At 39.2% G+C, this 17,664-nt stretch overlaps 1 protein-coding gene across 1 annotated transcript in view; it reads left to right on the forward strand.

Annotated features, from left to right (window-relative positions):
• Positions 1 to 17,664, forward strand: part of DNAH11 (dynein axonemal heavy chain 11) — a 417,881-nt gene that overhangs the window by 23,251 nt on the left and 376,966 nt on the right. Inside the window, exons 7-9 of the mRNA XM_030932862.1 lie at positions 4,932 to 5,162; positions 6,640 to 6,807; positions 17,013 to 17,129. Of these exons, the coding sequence (XP_030788722.1) occupies positions 4,932 to 5,162; positions 6,640 to 6,807; positions 17,013 to 17,129 (516 nt within the window). The remainder of the gene's footprint in view (positions 1 to 4,931; positions 5,163 to 6,639; positions 6,808 to 17,012; positions 17,130 to 17,664) is intronic.

A 17,664-nucleotide genomic window follows, 5' to 3' on the forward strand; every position in this document is an offset into this window, starting at 1 on the left:
AGCCTCCCAAGTAGCTGGGACTATAGACGCCCGCCATCTCGCCCGGCTAGTTTTTTTGTATTTTTAGTAGAGACGGGGTTTCACTGTGTCAGCCAGGATGGTCTCGATCTCCTGACCTCGTGATCCGCCCACCTCAGCCTCCAAAAGTGCTGGGATTACAGGTGTGAGCCACTGTGCCTGGCCGGCCATCTTCCTCTTATAAGACCACAGTCCTATAGGATTAAGTCCCCATCTTTATAACCTCATTTAATCGCAGTTACCTCCTAAAGACCCTATATCCAGATACAGTCACATTGGGAGTTAGGCTTTCAACATATCAATTTGAAGGGACACAATTCAGATATTTTTCAAATGAATTAACCAAGACTTGAAAAATGATGTTATTTGCTCAATTTCCCTGAGAAGTTAGGAGGAAAGCCAGACCAGAGAACAGGTCTGCAGACTTGCAGCTTAGAGTTTCTGGAGTATGAGGTTGCATTGTTAATGTTTTTCATCTCTTTCCCTCTCTGATTCTGAAAAGATGGAGTGCTGTGTGGGAAAGGCTTTGGACCCAGACCAAGCTGGATTCAAATCTAATTGACCCACTTAAGGGAAGTTAAATGACTCCTCAGTTTCCACATCTGTCAGTGGGGATAATGCCTAGTCCATGGCTATTGTGAGGATTAAAAGATAACCTAAGTGAAATCCCCAGCATTGCTTGGTGTTTAATCGAGTTTCAGTAAATGTTAGTTGCATTTTGTTCTTTTGACAAACTGTTGACTTACAGGCTAGTTGCGGCTGTTGGTAGGAGATAACAACAGGTCGATCCCTTGCTGTATTTTATCATCATCTCCTCTGCTTTTGTTCAATTTCTGTTACTCTGTTGGGCAAACTCAGTTTTGCCCTTTTGTTAAACAGGTTCCCTGGACCCTAATGGCTTGGGTCTCTATGTAAAACACCACAATCACTGTTGCAGGGTCAAAAACTGTAACCACCACTTCCCCCAAACTCCTATTTAGGGACCTATTTCTCATTTTGAGAATAATTGAAACTGTTTCACTGCAAATCCTTGTTAATGTATAAATGACAGAGGAGACTATTTGTTAGCACAGGTGACTTATTGTAAGTCCTGGTTATCTGTAAGCCTGTAAACTTCTCATGTCTGGCTTCTGGTCTGTGTCAACAGCCAGATTCTGCCAAGCTCCTGATAAAATAATGTGGCTTCTCTTGTTCCTTAGTTCTGGCTTCTATCCAAAGGTTTCATTGACCCGATTCCTTTGATTCTATGAACGGCAGATTTCAGACTTTGTGGTAAATACGCCCAACATGTTAGGAGTCAAAAGTTAACAATTAGCCAGTGTCCATAGCTGGTTCCCTGAAGCACTAACCACCAGCCACCAATTTTACTACTTTTATATAGTTATTTAACAAACACTATATAATACTTATTTTGTTCAGGAGCTTTTCCAAGCCCTTTACGAAAATTCAAAAGTTAAGTCCTCATAGCAATGCTACGACATAGATATTATGAGTAGCTTCATTTTATAATGAAAAAAACCCTGAAGCCTAAGAAGATAAGTAACTTTCCAATGCAACAAGTCAATAATAGAATTCTCACCCATTATACCATGCTCCGTATTTTAAAATAAGTTTTTTTATGTCTAAATGTGACCTAATACGTGGTATGCTAATGATAATTGTAAAATATTCTCATTGCATAGTGTTGGAACAGTGGAAATAGTTCTTCAGTTTTATCACTCCATTAAGCATTTATACATTTTATCATATGTACAGTTTTGTACTACTTGAAAGATGATTTTGTTATTGCTGTATATGTAAGTTGCTTCCAGCCTCCTTGATTATAAACAACATGCAGAAAACTATACAAAGATCCCCTGTTTTGACTGTAATAATTGGCTTACTATAAATTCCTGATGTTGGTCAAAGGATGCAATCTTTTCATGGCTCCTGAGCAATATTTGATACTTACAAATTATTTTCTAAAAGGTTATATCTATTACGTTGCTATTATCAATGTGTAAAAGGTTTCACTATGACCTGTCAACTTGGAGCATTGCCATCTTTAAAAAAATTGGGGGTCATTTATTGTGTTCTAGTGGTAACATGTTTTTAAATTTGTACCTTGCATGATATGTGATTACACATTTTATGTTTTCTATAATTGTATTTCCTCTTGTCACCTACATGTTCTTTGCTTTCATGAATGTATTGATCAAGATTTTGTGAAATTTCAAACCCTTCTTAGGTTACATATTAGAGGTCATAAACTGACATGCTATCAGCTCATTTGGCCCAGAGATCAATGCAGTGTTTCTATTTTGTATAATATTTTTTAATTTAAAAATTGTTGTTAATACTTAAATTGGATAGATCTCATTTAAATGCCAGCATTTCAGCCTCCATTGAAAACTCAGAGATCTTGCTACAGTGCTTGCGCCATCCCCGTAGGCTCAGCCAGTGACCATAGCTTCAAATGCCGCTTTAGGTGAAACAGGTGCTGTCCAGATGACCATGACCTTCTCCGTTCACTGTCGTTTTTGATCTGCTTTACTCAGTTTCATTATATGCCTGACCCTGTGACTGGAATGCCAGTCAGAGTCAGAAACCCTTTGTTACTTTAAAAACAAATGTATTTCTTTTCTCGTTTTCTAGTGGTGACCACTAACATCATTATTTAGGCTAGACACATAAAAGGCATCACCTGTTCACCTTGCATGCTAGCACAGGCTTTGCTAATGGGGTCTTAATGCCTTGCCTTTCTTCTCTGGTAACCTGACTCTACTCCCTGGTCCTTATGTGTCATTACCACTCTAGCCACTACCTTGTCTATTCCATGGCTTGGTGTATCTGTTGTAGACATTGTCACCTACAAGATCCTAGGTAAGGAAGAGTTTAAGTCTGAGTAGTCGAGTGTGGAGTAGAGCTGTCAGGATTGAGCTAAAACAACAGTCCATAAAAACACATGCAAAAGAATAGAGAACCAGCAGCAGAGAGACAAGCCTCAAACTAACAATATCATTGGTAAATTGGTTAATCGATCAGCTTATTGATAAGTAAGTTGGTTAACAGTATTTTAGTTTATAAGGCCTCTGAAGTGGGACCAGTTCATCCTAAATCTGGTGGCTTTTAGCTTGTTTGTGCTGGTACCATGAAGTATGCGATGATAGAGCTGCTGTGGTTAGGCATGCTCCAGAGCGGGTACTGTGAGAGATCGAAAAGAATTTAGAGTTTATGAGCTAAAAGGGATTTTGAGATTCACCTAATTCATTTCCCTCATTTTGCAGCTAAGGAAATAGATCCTCTGAGACAACTTAGCTAGTATCACAAAAGTAGTTCGTGGCCCCCAGAAGGGTCACAGCCAGCCCCTGCCTCAGGTCATGTATTTTCCCTCACACACACTGCCTCCCCATGCAAGGAGACAGACTGGGTGTTTTCATTTAGGACATTAGGTACTATCACCTGTCTTAGGCCTTACTGAACAGTAGTCTGTATGAACAGGAGGTTCCTTGTCTATGATTGTCTCATCTGTGTGAGGGCCAGCCAGGAAGCACAGGAATAAACATTAAGCATGGATTGTCCTAGGGACGTTACTTTAAATACAAGTAATTAGGTAACAGGGGGCTGCTAAAGCAGAAGGGGCCACTCAAGCAAAAGATGGAGTCGTTTGCCATAGATTTTTCAGCATCCTAAAAAGACACATTTACTATAAAGAATACATAGAGATAAAGGTATATGGAATACACCATGTACCATATCAAAGTGTAAGTTCTTTTAAAATTCACATTGCTAAGGGATTCCTGGTGGTTCTCTTCACTGTCCTAAATGACTTGCTATTATAGCAGCCCTCATGTGGAGGTTAATTTTCTATCTAACGTGATTGGGAAATAAAAGCATAGATTGGGAAGGAGTCTAATCAGTAGGGGGTTTAGACACTAAATGAATGATTTTCTTATTGCCTTACAAATTCATGGCACAGAGCCTATATTGCCTGTAAAACTGTTTTCATTAATGGGAAATGGAAGGTCATATGCCTATATTTAGGGAAGAAGTGCTTCCCTCTGCTATTTTGAACTCAGGACTTTCATTACATTATCCATTGACATCTTGAACAACTTTCTAAGCAACCACAAAATTGAAGGCACACAAATTAAATCTGTAATTTATATGAGGTTAAGATGCATCAGGAAGAGATAGCATACAAAAGAACCTTCAGAATGCACAAGTTCTTGGTCCTTGAAGAGGGGAATTCTGAATGTGGGTATCAAATATGAAGAGAGAAGTTGGGAGTGTTGGTTGGTCCCATGAGAATTTGACCAGTGCCACATGGATCTTCTAGTCTTTTCTTTCTCTTTTACCCTTCTCTTCCTTTCTTTTCCTCTATTCAAAACTAGTTCATGTGGCACATGTCAGCTAGACTGTATGTCCTGTAATGTCACTTAAGCCCCCAGAAGAGAAGTTTGCTAACTTGAAAGAATTTCCACTGTTACACACTCCTAATCAGGTCTTTCCCTTTGCAAGTGGCCCTGAACTACCAGATAAAGTGAGTGTACTTTAAAAATTCATGTTCTGATAGATTTCCTTGTCTGGCTTATATATTCTTTATATGAGAAAATGATTGTTCAGAATATTTGCTGGCAGGCACACTCATGCAAATTACATGACAGTTGTCATATTTAGCGACAATTTAGTCATTTGCTAGAATGTAAAAATCCAGAAACAGTAGGGTCTCCTGTATATTAATTCTAACATATACAAGTATGTAATCGAAGTCTAAGTAGCTGAATTTCTAGAATTTGTGCTTTCTTTCTTTCATCATTGCTGGCCCACCTTTAGATACTGGCATTTAAAAATGATTCTTCGAAACAGAGACAGTTGCAGGGAAAAATTATTAAACACAGTTTTGATCATTGTTCCCTTTCATTAAATCCTAGGCAACAGCTTTCCTTTCACCTGAGGACCTTTTGAAGGGAGAAATAGAGGAGTCACTGGAAAAGGTGCAGGTGGCTGTTAACATCTTAAAGACTTTCAGAAACTGCTTTTTCAACTATAGAAAAAAATTGGCAAGCTATTTTATGGGAAGTAAGCTGAGACCATGGGATTTCCAGTCTCATCTGGTGTTTTGCAGATTTGACGAGTTTCTTGATCGTTTGATAAAAATAGAGGTATTCTTTTTTTCTTTCACTTATTCATGTTGAAGGTGGGTTCAAAAAGGCGGTAGCTTTTCACATGATTCATGGAACGGTTTACTTTACATTGTAGGTGGAGGTCTCCTTTCTCAGTGATTCTCAATAAGGAGCTCAGCAGGCCAATGCTATGATGGTACAAGGGCAATTTTTAAGTCTTTCATTTTGATTTTTTAAAAGTTCATTTTTGATTGTTATTACACTGAGTATAAGTAAATCTCTTTATATATCAGTGACTATTAGAATTTACTAATCTAGAAGAGTGTTGTAAATCAGGAAGCAGTAAACTAATCCTCTGTAAATAAATCCACTTTTCCTTTTATATATTTAATCCTTAAAATTGCTGTTTCATACCCTAAAACCCATTGGATAATTTAAATTATCACACTATTTTTTAGTATATTAATATATGCTATACTATAAAAATATTAAAACCACTGGTAAAAATAAAACATGGAAATATGTGCTCTGTAAATTAAACACATAGAACACACAAACTCTTACACTTGTATGGTGCCTATTGGCTTAGATTTTTTTTTTACAAAAAGTTTAAATTGATGACACTGCCTTATTTTCTTTGTAAAGCTGTAAGAATTTTGGACATTGTCATTGATATAAGATTTGTTTTATTTCATTCAAAATTAGAGCTTTATGTCTTGAGAATTCTCATGATCACTTAAATGAGTCTGAATGCCTCTTCTGTCTCTGAATGTGAAATACCTAATGAAGGGCAGCTTACATATCCCTTCCTTAACAGTTTCCTGGGCTCACTTTCAGTAAAGCAACGGACTCACTGCAAAGTATGGGGTGATGAAAACAGGAGTTTTGGATACTACCTGGGGATCTGACTTACATTTAGGAGGATATAAAACTGGGAGAGTTACATGTCTAGCTATGGTGAATTAGAGGTTGCTTACACTGAGAGATTCTTTTTTTTTTTTTTTTTTTTTTTTTTTTGTAGAGATAGGGTCTCATACTGTCGCCCAGGCTTAAGTGCAGTGGTGTGAACACAGCTCACTGCAGCCTTGACCTCCTGGTTCAAGTGATCCTCCCGCCTCAGCTTCTCAAGTAGCTAGGACTACAGGTGCATGCCACCATGCCTAGTTCACTTTTTTGTGTTTCGTAGAGACAGAGTCTTGCCTTGTTGCCCAGGTTGGTTTCAAACTCCTGGGCTCAAGCAATCCTCCTGCCTTGGCCTCCCAAAGTGCTGGGATTATAAGCGTGAGCCACTGCGCCTGGCCAGTGAGAGTTAATTTTTAATAAATATGAAAATGGGAGAGTAATTTTTAAAAATTAGCAATGACTTTGTTAATTAAATAATTAATACTTATTTTTTGTCATGTAAGTGTCCATTGACTCATTGATTTTGAACACTTGAAAATGTTCTTGATTTGAAACTTTAAAATATTTTGCTGCTCAATGTAGTGGAAAGGTCTTTACTGTGTTTTTTACAAAGGATATATTTGTCAGCACTTTGGAATTTGAAAAGCTGGAAAGACTGGAATTCGGTGGTACCAAAGGAGCAATTTTAAATGGACAAGTTCATGAGATGAATGAAGAATTTATGGAACTCTATAAAGTTTTTAAACAGAGCACTTATGACCCATCTGATTGCAATAACATGGTAATGTTGTACCTTTGCATTTTCATTTCATGGGATCCTATAATTTTATAGCTGAAAAGGAAGATCGGTCTCAGTAATAATAGGAGCCATCCATTCTAACATCTCTAGGACCAAAAGAGGTTAAATGACTTGCTGAAGTCTTGTAGCTACTTAGTTAGTAGATCAGGGATCAGAACTTAAGCTTTTGCGTTTTCAGTTCAGAATGATGGCTGATAAAACTGCAGACCTCAGTCTGGATTTGTATCTTGTTTGTGTATACTAAACAGAAACTTTCCACACTAACTCAATTTGATCTGATGTCCATGTAACTCATGTGCTTTATTTTAGCCTTTTCTTGAATCACTGGATTTTTTTTTTTTCACCTGAACACTTGGTTTCACCCCATTCATTACGAGTATCGTTAGCATGTTGGTTGTTTCTTATAATTTTTGTTATTCTTGAGAGCTGATTATAACTTCACATTTCCAACCACAGGAAAGGGAGAAGCTTTCTGAGTTAAGCTGCTTCTGTGCTCTGTCAGTTCCAGCATGTTAGTAGCCAGGGAGCTACCTGTGAGCATCCCTGCAGTTCTAGGATAAAAATAGCTTCATTTTAGTAGTTTGCCAAGAACAGTGAAGCCCAAGTCAAAAAGAATGAGGATTTAGCTCTTGTTCTTATTATTTTATACATGAGTTTATTCACTATTGTTCATATTTGGCCGAACAATCGATTCTTTGAGATGTATGAGTGCAGTATGATAGCTTTATAAGGATGTAGTTAGCAAACTTAAGCCCTCTGAATTGTAGTCAGTTTTGGAAAGTGGAGTGAATGGTAGGACACTGCTATAGTGGGTGACTCTTTGCTAAACCAGGGTCCTACAGTTTGTGAAAATGTATGAGGAATATAGGATCATGGCGATGAATAATTTGAGTGAACTCATCCCCAAAGCCTTGTAAGATGCCTGGCACTTGGAAGGCTTTCAATAAATATGTACAGAATGGGATTCTTCAGAGAGCCTCTAGGTTAGCCCTGCTGAATGAGCTAGTGGAGGAGGAGTGTGAGACTGAGCCTGCACAAGATCCCTGGGGACATTTGAATAGCAAGAGAATCTTGATTTTGTTACAGCTGCAAAAACTGGCAAGTTTTCAGAGTGCCAGAATTAGAGAATGTGGCCAGGTTGGATTGACGTCACTGCCTTGGCAATGCTGAAGGTCCTGATTTTACTCCTGTCTCTGCCTGAGGCCTGCATAGCCACAAACATGTAGGAATAGAAAAGTCATTTGCTCTGGAGGTATATACTGGCTTGGTATTTGTATTTTGGAAGCCCCTTCTATTTTGCAGAGAAGGTGGGCAGTGTTTACCTCTGATCTTTAGTCTGGTTGGAGATGTCATAACCTTCCCCTGAAGTTCCCTTCATCCTCCTGTCGGATTCTTGCCTTACAGTGTAGAAGCTCCTTGAGTTTGGTCATTCCTTAAAATTAAAACATGAATTAACTGAAAGTTAATTTAATTGGCATACTTACATTCAAGACGACCATTGCTTTTTTAAAAAACGTGTCTTGGCTCTCATTATTACTTTAAAATACTGCATGTATCGTATATTTTTGCTTAATAAGCTGTTCATTTTGGTGCTTTTTAGCTGAGTTCCTTGTACTTTGACTTCATGATGAAATCAGTTGGTAATTTTTGAGACATTATTTCAACAAATGACTTCCAACCTAGTGTATGCATGTATTTGTATGGACATATGAATACATGCCCAAACCCTTCCCTTCCCCTCCCATTGCATACAGCCCCGTGTTCCTGCTCCTGCTCTGTCCGCTCTGACTACAGACTAGTGCTTATATAACAGGGAAGTGTGTCAGGGTCAGCCATTCTGCCCTTGGTATATACATGGTTTAAATATGTTCCAGTAAATTAAAGAAATGATCACTGGTAATTTGCTGTTTGAAATGCTGTTATTTATTTGTCTTCTCATCAATCTCAAGCCTATTAATCAGGCTTTGAGCCTTAGCATACCAAAAGGTTTGCTGCTGTGGTCCATTTACAGAATGTGGGGATTTTATCAGGTGTACCCACACAAATGATTTTGGGTTTCTCAATTATTGAATGTTACTTTAGGTATTTTCTTTGACATCTTTTTAGGGGACTGTTTGAAATCTAGACAATTATGAGAGGAAACTTGCTTTTTTCATAATTGATGTTGAACAGTTAGTCCAGCAATATTAGACTCAGTAATTTTGCTGTCATTCTATGGTGTTTCTTGATGAAATTCCTCAGATACCTAAGCAAAGATGGTAGCTATTCTTGTTAATGGTAACCTCTTGTCTCTACTTAGTCTCTGTTAATGAGAGCCAATTAATATTTACGGAACAAGTGCTGGGTGCCAGGCATTGAGCCAGAGTTTTCCCACATTATATAACTGCTTAATTCTCACTATAACCCAGAGAGTGGTCCCCCAGGCAAATGACAGTTTCACTAAATTATCTGAGATTATAGTTTCCAGTTGGTGGAATGGAAGTTTGAATCCAGAACTCTCAACCACAATCCCTGCATACTTTTATTTTCTCTCCCTCTCTTCCTTCCTTTTTTTTTTTTTTTTTTTTTTTTTTTTTTAAGACAGAGTCTCACTCTGTCACCCAGGCTGGAGTGCAATGGTGCGATCTTAGCTCACTCCAACCTCCGCCTCCGAGCTTCAAGTGATTCTCCTGCCTCAGCCTCCTGAGTAGCTGGGATTACAGGCATGTACCACCATGCCCAGCTAATTTTTTTGTACTTTTAACAGAGACGGGGTTTTGCCATGTTGGCCAGGTTGGTCTCCAACTCCTGACCTCAGATGACCCACCCACCTTGGCCTCCCAAAGTGCTGAGATTAGAAGCATGAGCCACTGCACCCGGGCTTTTTTTTTTTTTTTTTTTTTTTTTGAGACAGTCTCACTCTGTCACCCTGGTTGGAGTGCAGTGGCATGATCTCGGCTCATTGCAACCTCTGCCTCCCAGGTTCAAATGATTCTCCTGCCTCAGCCACCTGAGTAGCTGGGATTACAGGAGTGTGCTACCACGCCCAACTAACTTTCGTATTTTTAATAGAGATGGGGTTTCACCATGTTGGCCAGGCCGGTCTTAAACTCCTGGCCTCAAGTGATCCACCTGCCTCGGCCTCCAAAAGTGCTGGGATTACAGGCATGAGCCACCACGCCCACCCCCTGCATTGTTTTCACTACACCACCCTGTTAGTATTTATCTTGCTTGTGTCCTCATTGAAATGAAAGGAATAAGTTCATCTGGGGGAATTCACCTGAGGACCTGTGCCCTGAGATGAAGTGATCCAGGTTGCTGTGTCTGTTTTTCTGCTGATTTTCAGTGGGAAGTTTTATTCAGGTGCCTAGCTCACCATGGTATCAGAATCTAAAATACATTTTAAAAGTAGTTATTTAGTTCACCTGTACTAGGTTGTATTCTAATTCCTAGAACAAGTCTATTGTTCTGCTGTCGCCCACTGAACTATTCTTTTGCTATTACTTTATGTAGTGTTTTCTCATTTTAATTATACAGATTTCATCTTTATTAGTCATACACAGCATTTCCATGTTTTGCCTGCATATTATTCAAGATGAAATGAATTATTTAGCAGCCTTCCTTAGTAATTCTTTTGGAAAGGTAACATTTGTAAAAACTTGGTCCTCTTTTTCTCACCCTATAGCCTTTTCCCTAGTCTTCCATTTGTCCTCCCCAAAGGCATCTCTATTAAAAATTTCTTATATGATGTTCCAGAGATATTTGGTGCATGTACTGGCATATACATTGTTTTCTGCTTTTGCATTAATAGCATTTATACCTTGTTTTTATCACTTACTATATTTTGGCAGTCATTCTGTATCACTACAATAGCATTGCTCATCTTAAAACAACTGCACATCCATCAGATTTGTGTCTTACTTATTTTAAAATGTTGTTTAGTAGATATCATTGTTTAAAATTTTATTTAGAAACGTCTGCTTCTGGAAAGAGGGAGATGTACTTTTCCCTATTCCTCCCACTGAGTGCAACTAAAACACTGGCCATTATACAATAGCATGGTTCGCCTGTCACTGAGACTCCTCTAGCTCTTGTTGCTGCTGATTATCCTACCTGCTAGCAATGGAGATTAACTCTGAGGCTCTGACATGGTATTATCCCTTGAGGAGACCAAACAGCTGCTTGGCGGGAAGGTAATTACCCAAGAAGGACAGCAATTCATCTTGTATAGGATTGATACATATTCCAAGAATGTGTCTTCCTTGCCTGCCCCAAAGGCCTCAGCAAGCTTGGCGGCCACAGACAGCCCTTGAAAATGTCTATTGCAGGAAGCCCAGAAAGGAAGCACCAAGTTGGTTTAAGGGACTCTTCTTGGGGTTGTAGGGGAGAGGAGATAAAAGGAAGCCAAGATCTAAGATCCCAGAAGATATTAATACTGACTCAAGACTCTCTTGAAAGATGTAAACTCTGATAGAGGGTATGGATGATGTGTTTGATCCTTTCTGGGGCTTAAGCCAAGACCCTATCAAGCAAGTAAGTGGGAGATTGTGCTTATAAACAGCTCTTTTGAGGTAAGACAGATGTTCTCCTTGCTTCTTAGAATATTTTAGGCCAAAGCATTTTGTGGGCATAAATTAGTCTAATATCAGTGTCAGTGCTCTATTTCAGCTTACTCATGAAGGCCTGGTCTTTGTGCTGTAAGCAATTAAGAAAGACAGAATTCTTAAGTGTATTTCAAGGAAATGTAAAGACAAAGTATTCAATGCACACTTATGTATATATAGTATGATGTTTATAACAAAAGTAGAAAAACATACATGGGAAAGATTGAAACTTACTTTGGGGTAGTGGTTTTCTGGGCAGGCAGGAAGAGATATGTGTCTATATGTGTTACTTATTTCTGAAATGAAATAACACTATCTGAGCAAAAAAATACAAAAATCCACTGGCCATTATATATAAAACAGACATAAGAAGAATCTGAAAGGTGAAAATAAAAAGGCAGAGTGGCTAAGGATATTGGGACTCAAGAAACAACAACGTGATGAGTTCCCTGGATTTTCCTATTGCCGAAAGTAATCCAGACTTGGAGCTGAAGACACTGGCAACCAGGAAATGCCAGTGGGCACAGACCAGAAAAAAAGCCCAGTAAAAGCCTGATCTCTCCCTAGCCAAAGGCTCAAGAAGGAGAGAACTTAGCACAAAAGAAGATTTGTCAAACCATAATCTCTCCACTCTAGCCAAACACCATGGAAGAAACTGTGCCCCACCCCTCCCCTTGCCAGGAAAAGGTGAGTGGGGAACCTAGACTTACACCCTGTCTGTCTGAAAATGCTCCAACTCCCACCCCTGCTGGGGTGGTGTCAGAGATGACTACATAGGAAGCCATGATTTTCATCCCTGCTGGCCAGGAATTAACTTCATTCTCTGTGGTGTCTGGAGACCATGTGGGAACCCTGGATTTCCTTCTTCACCCAGCCTGATGTTGGAGCAAACCTGATGGAGAGTCCAGACTATCACCCTGAGGTCAAGTGGTAACAAGGCCACCTGCACTTGTGGCATCAGTAGAGACTACATGGGGAACTGGAAGTCCCAGCCCAGCTGTAACAAGGAGCCCTGCCCACCCTTGGGGATGAATAGATGCCAAGTGGAGAACCTAGACTTCTGTCTCTCCTTTATTGTAATGAGGCTGGAGCAGTATCAGAGAAAGTCAGCAAAAACAACAGGTTTAAATAAGAGTCAGAGTCTTATAACAATATGAAATTTCAGTAGAATATTGGTTAGTATACCAAGAACCAGGAAGATCTCAACTGAGTGAAAAAAAGACAACCATTAGATGCCAATGCCAATATAATAGAGATTTTGGAATTACTTGAAAAAGATTTTAAAGTAGTGTATTAGTCCATTTTCACATTGCTACAGAGAACTACCTGAGACTGGGTAATTTATGAAGAAAAGAAGTTTAATTGACTCACAGTTCCACAGACTTAACGGAAGCATGACTGGGAGGCCTCAGGAAACTTACAATCATGCAGCATGACTGGGAGGCCTCAGGAAACTTACAATCATGCAGCATGACTGGGAGACCTCAGGAAACTTACAATCATGTTGGAAGATGAAGGGGAAGCAAGGACCTTCTTCACATAGTGTTCAGAGAGAGCAAAGGGGGAAGTGCCACATACTTTTAAACCATCAAATCTCATGAAAACTCACTGTCATGAGAACAACAGAGGAAAGTCACCCTCCATGATCCAGTCACCTCCCACCAGGCCCTTCTTCCAATTTGACATGAGATTTGGGCAGGGATACAAATCCAAACCATATCAGTCCACCCCTGGCCCCTCTCAAATCTCATGCCCTTCTCATATTGCAAAATAAAATGATCCCTTCTCAACAGTCCCCCAGTCTTATTTCAGCATCAAAACAAAAGTCCACAGTCCAGATTCTCACCTGAGGCAAAGTAAGTCCCTTCTGTCTATGAGCCTGTAAAATCAAAAACAAGTTAGTTATCCAAGATACAATGGAGGTACAGGCATTGGGTGAATGTTCCCCTTCCAAATGGGAGAAATTGGCCAAAACAAAGGGGTTACAGGTCCCGTGCAAGTCTGAAACCCAGCAAGACAGTCATTACGTCTTAAAGCTTCAAAATAATCTCCTTTGACTGTATGTCTCACATCTAGGGCACACTGATGCAAGAGGTGGGCTTCCAAGGCCTTAGGCAGCTCCACCCCTGTGGCTCTGCAGGATACAGCCCCCACAACTGCTTTCATGGGCTGGTGTCGAGTGCCTGCAACTTTTCCAGGTGTGTGGTGTAAGCTGTCAGTGGATCTACCATTCTGGGGTCTGGAGGACAGTGACGCTCTTCTCATAGCTCCACTAGGCAGTACCCCAGTGGGGACTCTGTGTGGGAGCTCCAACCCCACATTTCCCTTCTCCAACCCCACACTGCCCTAGTAGAGGTTCTCCATGAGAGCTGTGCTCCTGCAGCTGACTTCAGTCTAGATATCCAGGTGTTTCCACACATTCTCTGAAATCTAGGAGGAGGTTCTCAAGCCTCAACTCTTGGCTTCTATGTACCCACAGAAACACATGCCAAACACATGCCAAACATAATTGCCTACTCAACGTCTCCACTGAGATATTTCATATACATCTCAAAATCACATTCAGATCTAAACCCCTGCTTATCCCTCCCCAAACCTACTCTTGCCTGTCTCTCCAACTCATTCAATGGCATATGTAATGGGCTACTTAGTGAGAAACCTTTGAGTCATCTGTGATCTTGCTCATTTTCTCACAACAAACATCCAGTTCTTTCAGATATGCCTTGAAAGTATTTCCAAGTCTTTTCTGTGACTTGGATTATTGTGCTTGCCTCCAAACTGCTCCCTTTTCCCCATCTTGACTTTGTTAGTTTATTCTCCACACGGCAGCCTGAGTGCCTTTTAGATACTAAGTCAAACCATGGCTTTTCTCTAATTACAACCCTTCAATAGCTTCTCATGATGCTAATAAAGGCAATTATGCGGTTTTCAGAATACAGCAACATTTTTATAATGATTTCTGAATAATACTAGCACATCATTTATTCTGTAATACATATTTATTGAGAAACAAATATGTCCTGGAAACTCTATTAAATATTGGTACTGTAATTGTGAAAAAATAAATAAACCTGGCAGTTACTCTCAGAGATTAAACTCCAAGGGAGAATGTAGATAGGCAGTTGTCATATGGGTGCCCAGTGCTGGGGTATGAAGAGTATAGAGTGCTCTGAGAACATTTACATAGGCCTCCTTTCCAGAGGAGGTGAAATGTAAACTGAGACCTGTAACATAAATAGAAATGAAGCAGGTGAGAAGTGGGTGAAGGAGAGAGACAAAATGTGATAAGGCTCCGTGGCTGGATCCGAGAGTGTGAAATTGGGAGAGGTGGCAGAATAGTTAGCAGTAAGTGGCATCCAGACCGCATAGGGTCTTATGTAATAGATTATGCTAAGACCTTTGGACATTACCCTGAGAAACTGACAATTCTGAATTAAGATTGTGAGTTAAAGGATTCTGAATAAGAAAGTGACATGATAAGATTTCTATTTTTAAAAAGATTATTTAGTCAGCCATTGGAGGATGAATCAGATAAGACTAGAGGCAAAGAGTAGAAAGTGGTTAACAGATATCCAGATGAGCAATAATGGTGACCCAGACCAAGGGCATCCTGGAGAGATTGAGAATAGTAGAGAGACTCCAGAGGTAGTTAGAAGAGCATTTGATAGAGAAGTCAAGGAGGTTGCCCAAGTTTCTATTAGGGCGTATAAAAAGAAGAGCAGCTTTGTAGAGAAGATAACGAGTTCAGATTTGTACTTGAACAAATTAAGTATGAATTTTCTGTGGGACTTTCCAAGGGAGAGGGCCCATGTGCAGTTCTAAATTTGTTTTCAGGAATGAGTGAGTGAGGAGGGAGGGGGGTGAGGGAGAGATATCAGGGAGGGAGAGTAGCATATTTTTCTCTCCCTGAGATATTTATTTCTAAATATTCAATTAATGTTTGGTGACCTTAAGCCATATGTTCTCTATTACTATACTAAGGAGAGGGATGTTAGGCTTGTTAAAACTTGTTGGGAAGTTGTGTTTACTTTATTAGCCAAGGAGCCTTGAATGAAGAGATTGCTTGGCTCTAATTCAGAAGTGGAAACTTCTTCTTGAGATGCTAAATATAATGTTGTGGTGTGTGACACATAGTGTCCTAGAACTTTGCTGTTACACTGCTTTTCCGTGTGTGAAATTCAGCATAAGGTGCCCTCTGTTTAGGTTGCTATAACAAAATACGATAAGCCAGGTAGCTTATAAATGACAGAAAATTATTTTTCAGAGTTTTAGAGGCTGAGAAGTCCAAGAGCAAGGCTCCCACAGATTCAGTGTCTGGGGAGGGCTACATCCTGATTCACAGATGGTACTTTCTAGCCGTGTCCTTACTTGGCAGAAGGATGAAGGGGTCTCTCTCAGGCCTCTTTTATATGGGCACTGATCCCATTCATGAAGATCCCACACTTATTACCTAGTCACCCTTGAAAGCACCACTTCTTGATATCATCATATTGAGGGCTAGGATTTCAAAATAAAATTTTGCAAGGACATAAAACATTCAGACTCTAGCAGGTATATTCCTTCAAAGAAACATAGCATCTGGGATCAGGAGCCAGGTTGCCTGGCTTTAAATTCCAGCCCTGACATTTACCAGTGGTGTGATTTTAGGTGAATCGTTTAACTTCTCTGAGTTTGTTTTGTCACCTATAATGCAGAAAAAAATATTACCTACATGAGATGTTGTAAGAGGTGAGTTAATCATGTGGAACATTTAGAACAGAATTACTTACATGCTAGCTGTCATTTATTCTATTACTGTTATTACTGTTAATAGATGGAGGCTCAGTTTACAGAGGTGGCAAAGGCCTTCATTATGAGAAATCTGTTTTGTGTAGTTCAGAGGCCTTTTGACTGTAAAGCACCAAAATGTTTCTGAAATCCTGGGATTTCTTTACTGGAGACTCAACTGTGATGCTATGAAGATGATAGTTATTCTTTCACCGTTTCATTCTTTCTAACTATGGGAGTGGATGGTTATGTATTAGGAGGAAACTGAGGGATGTTAACTGCATACTAATAAAAAACTGGGAAAATGTAAGAGTATTTGTTAGCTCTGTATCACTAATGATGTTTTCTTACCTGTGGATTTCAGTTCACACCTGAAGAAATAGTGTTTCCGTGTAGATTTTCAACTCCGTGAAAAAGCAAACAAAAACCCTTCCTATTTAAACTTATAGATGGACTAAAGTTATAATGAGGATAGGTTCTTTTTTATTTTCTGAAAAACTTCACTTTTTCGTTTACAATCAAAATGAATTGGGAGAAGGAGGAGAGACTGAGGCTTCTATGTGAGCACGTGAGCCAAAGCACTGCTGTTGGGGCCTGAGCCACTGAAAAGCACTGGGAAAGCATAGGGTAAAAGCACTAAGCTTTCAGTGATTCTGTAAGGTGGCACTTGCAGTCAGTCAGATATAGCTCTTTCTTGATCTTCCCTGGAATCCTGCTATGAAAAATAAATTCACTCAGAGAGCGAGAGAGAGCTAAAGTAAGGTCACGCTTGTGTGATTGCTATTTTCGCTGTTGGATTCTTTCCAATACACTAATATTTCACTTTGAATTTTACAGGAATTTGAAAGTGATTATGTGGCATTTAAGTCCAAAACTCTGGAATTTGACAGAAGGCTTGGGACAATTATTTGTGAAGCTTTCTTTAACTGCAATGGCTTAGAAGCTGCATTTAAGGTTAGTTCTGAAGAAGCTATCATAAAAAATGTTTTACTAATAAATAATATAGGCTGTTAGATGAAAGGGGTGAATTCTCATTCAGGTAGAGTATTAACTAGGTTAACTAGTCATATTCCCTTCAAATTCAGCTCACTGAATAATACACTTTGAATAATGTGCTAATGAATAATGACACTTTGTACAAGATGATTTTAGGACATTTAGTTACTGTTTTTTTTCTTGCATTCACAGTGTTTTAGCTCTCATTATCTTCACAGAAAATTTGGCCTAGCCAGTGAAATACTGATTCAAAATTAAGTCACAGTAAAAACTGAAAAATACCTTAATTCGGGAATTTCTTTTATTTACCATTGTTTAGATATGTTAGGTTCATCTGCCTATTTTATTTTTCTGACTGAAACAAATAGCAATTTATATACTGTATTTACCCAGGCATAAGGTATCATTGATGATCAGACACACCATTATTTTGTGTAACAATTAAAAAATGCTGCCAAATAATAATAATTTCATTGATTGCATAATGTATTTC

This window comes from Rhinopithecus roxellana, chromosome 6, assembly GCF_007565055.1.
Source record: "Rhinopithecus roxellana isolate Shanxi Qingling chromosome 6, ASM756505v1, whole genome shotgun sequence".
Lineage (NCBI taxonomy): Eukaryota > Metazoa > Chordata > Mammalia > Primates > Cercopithecidae > Rhinopithecus > Rhinopithecus roxellana.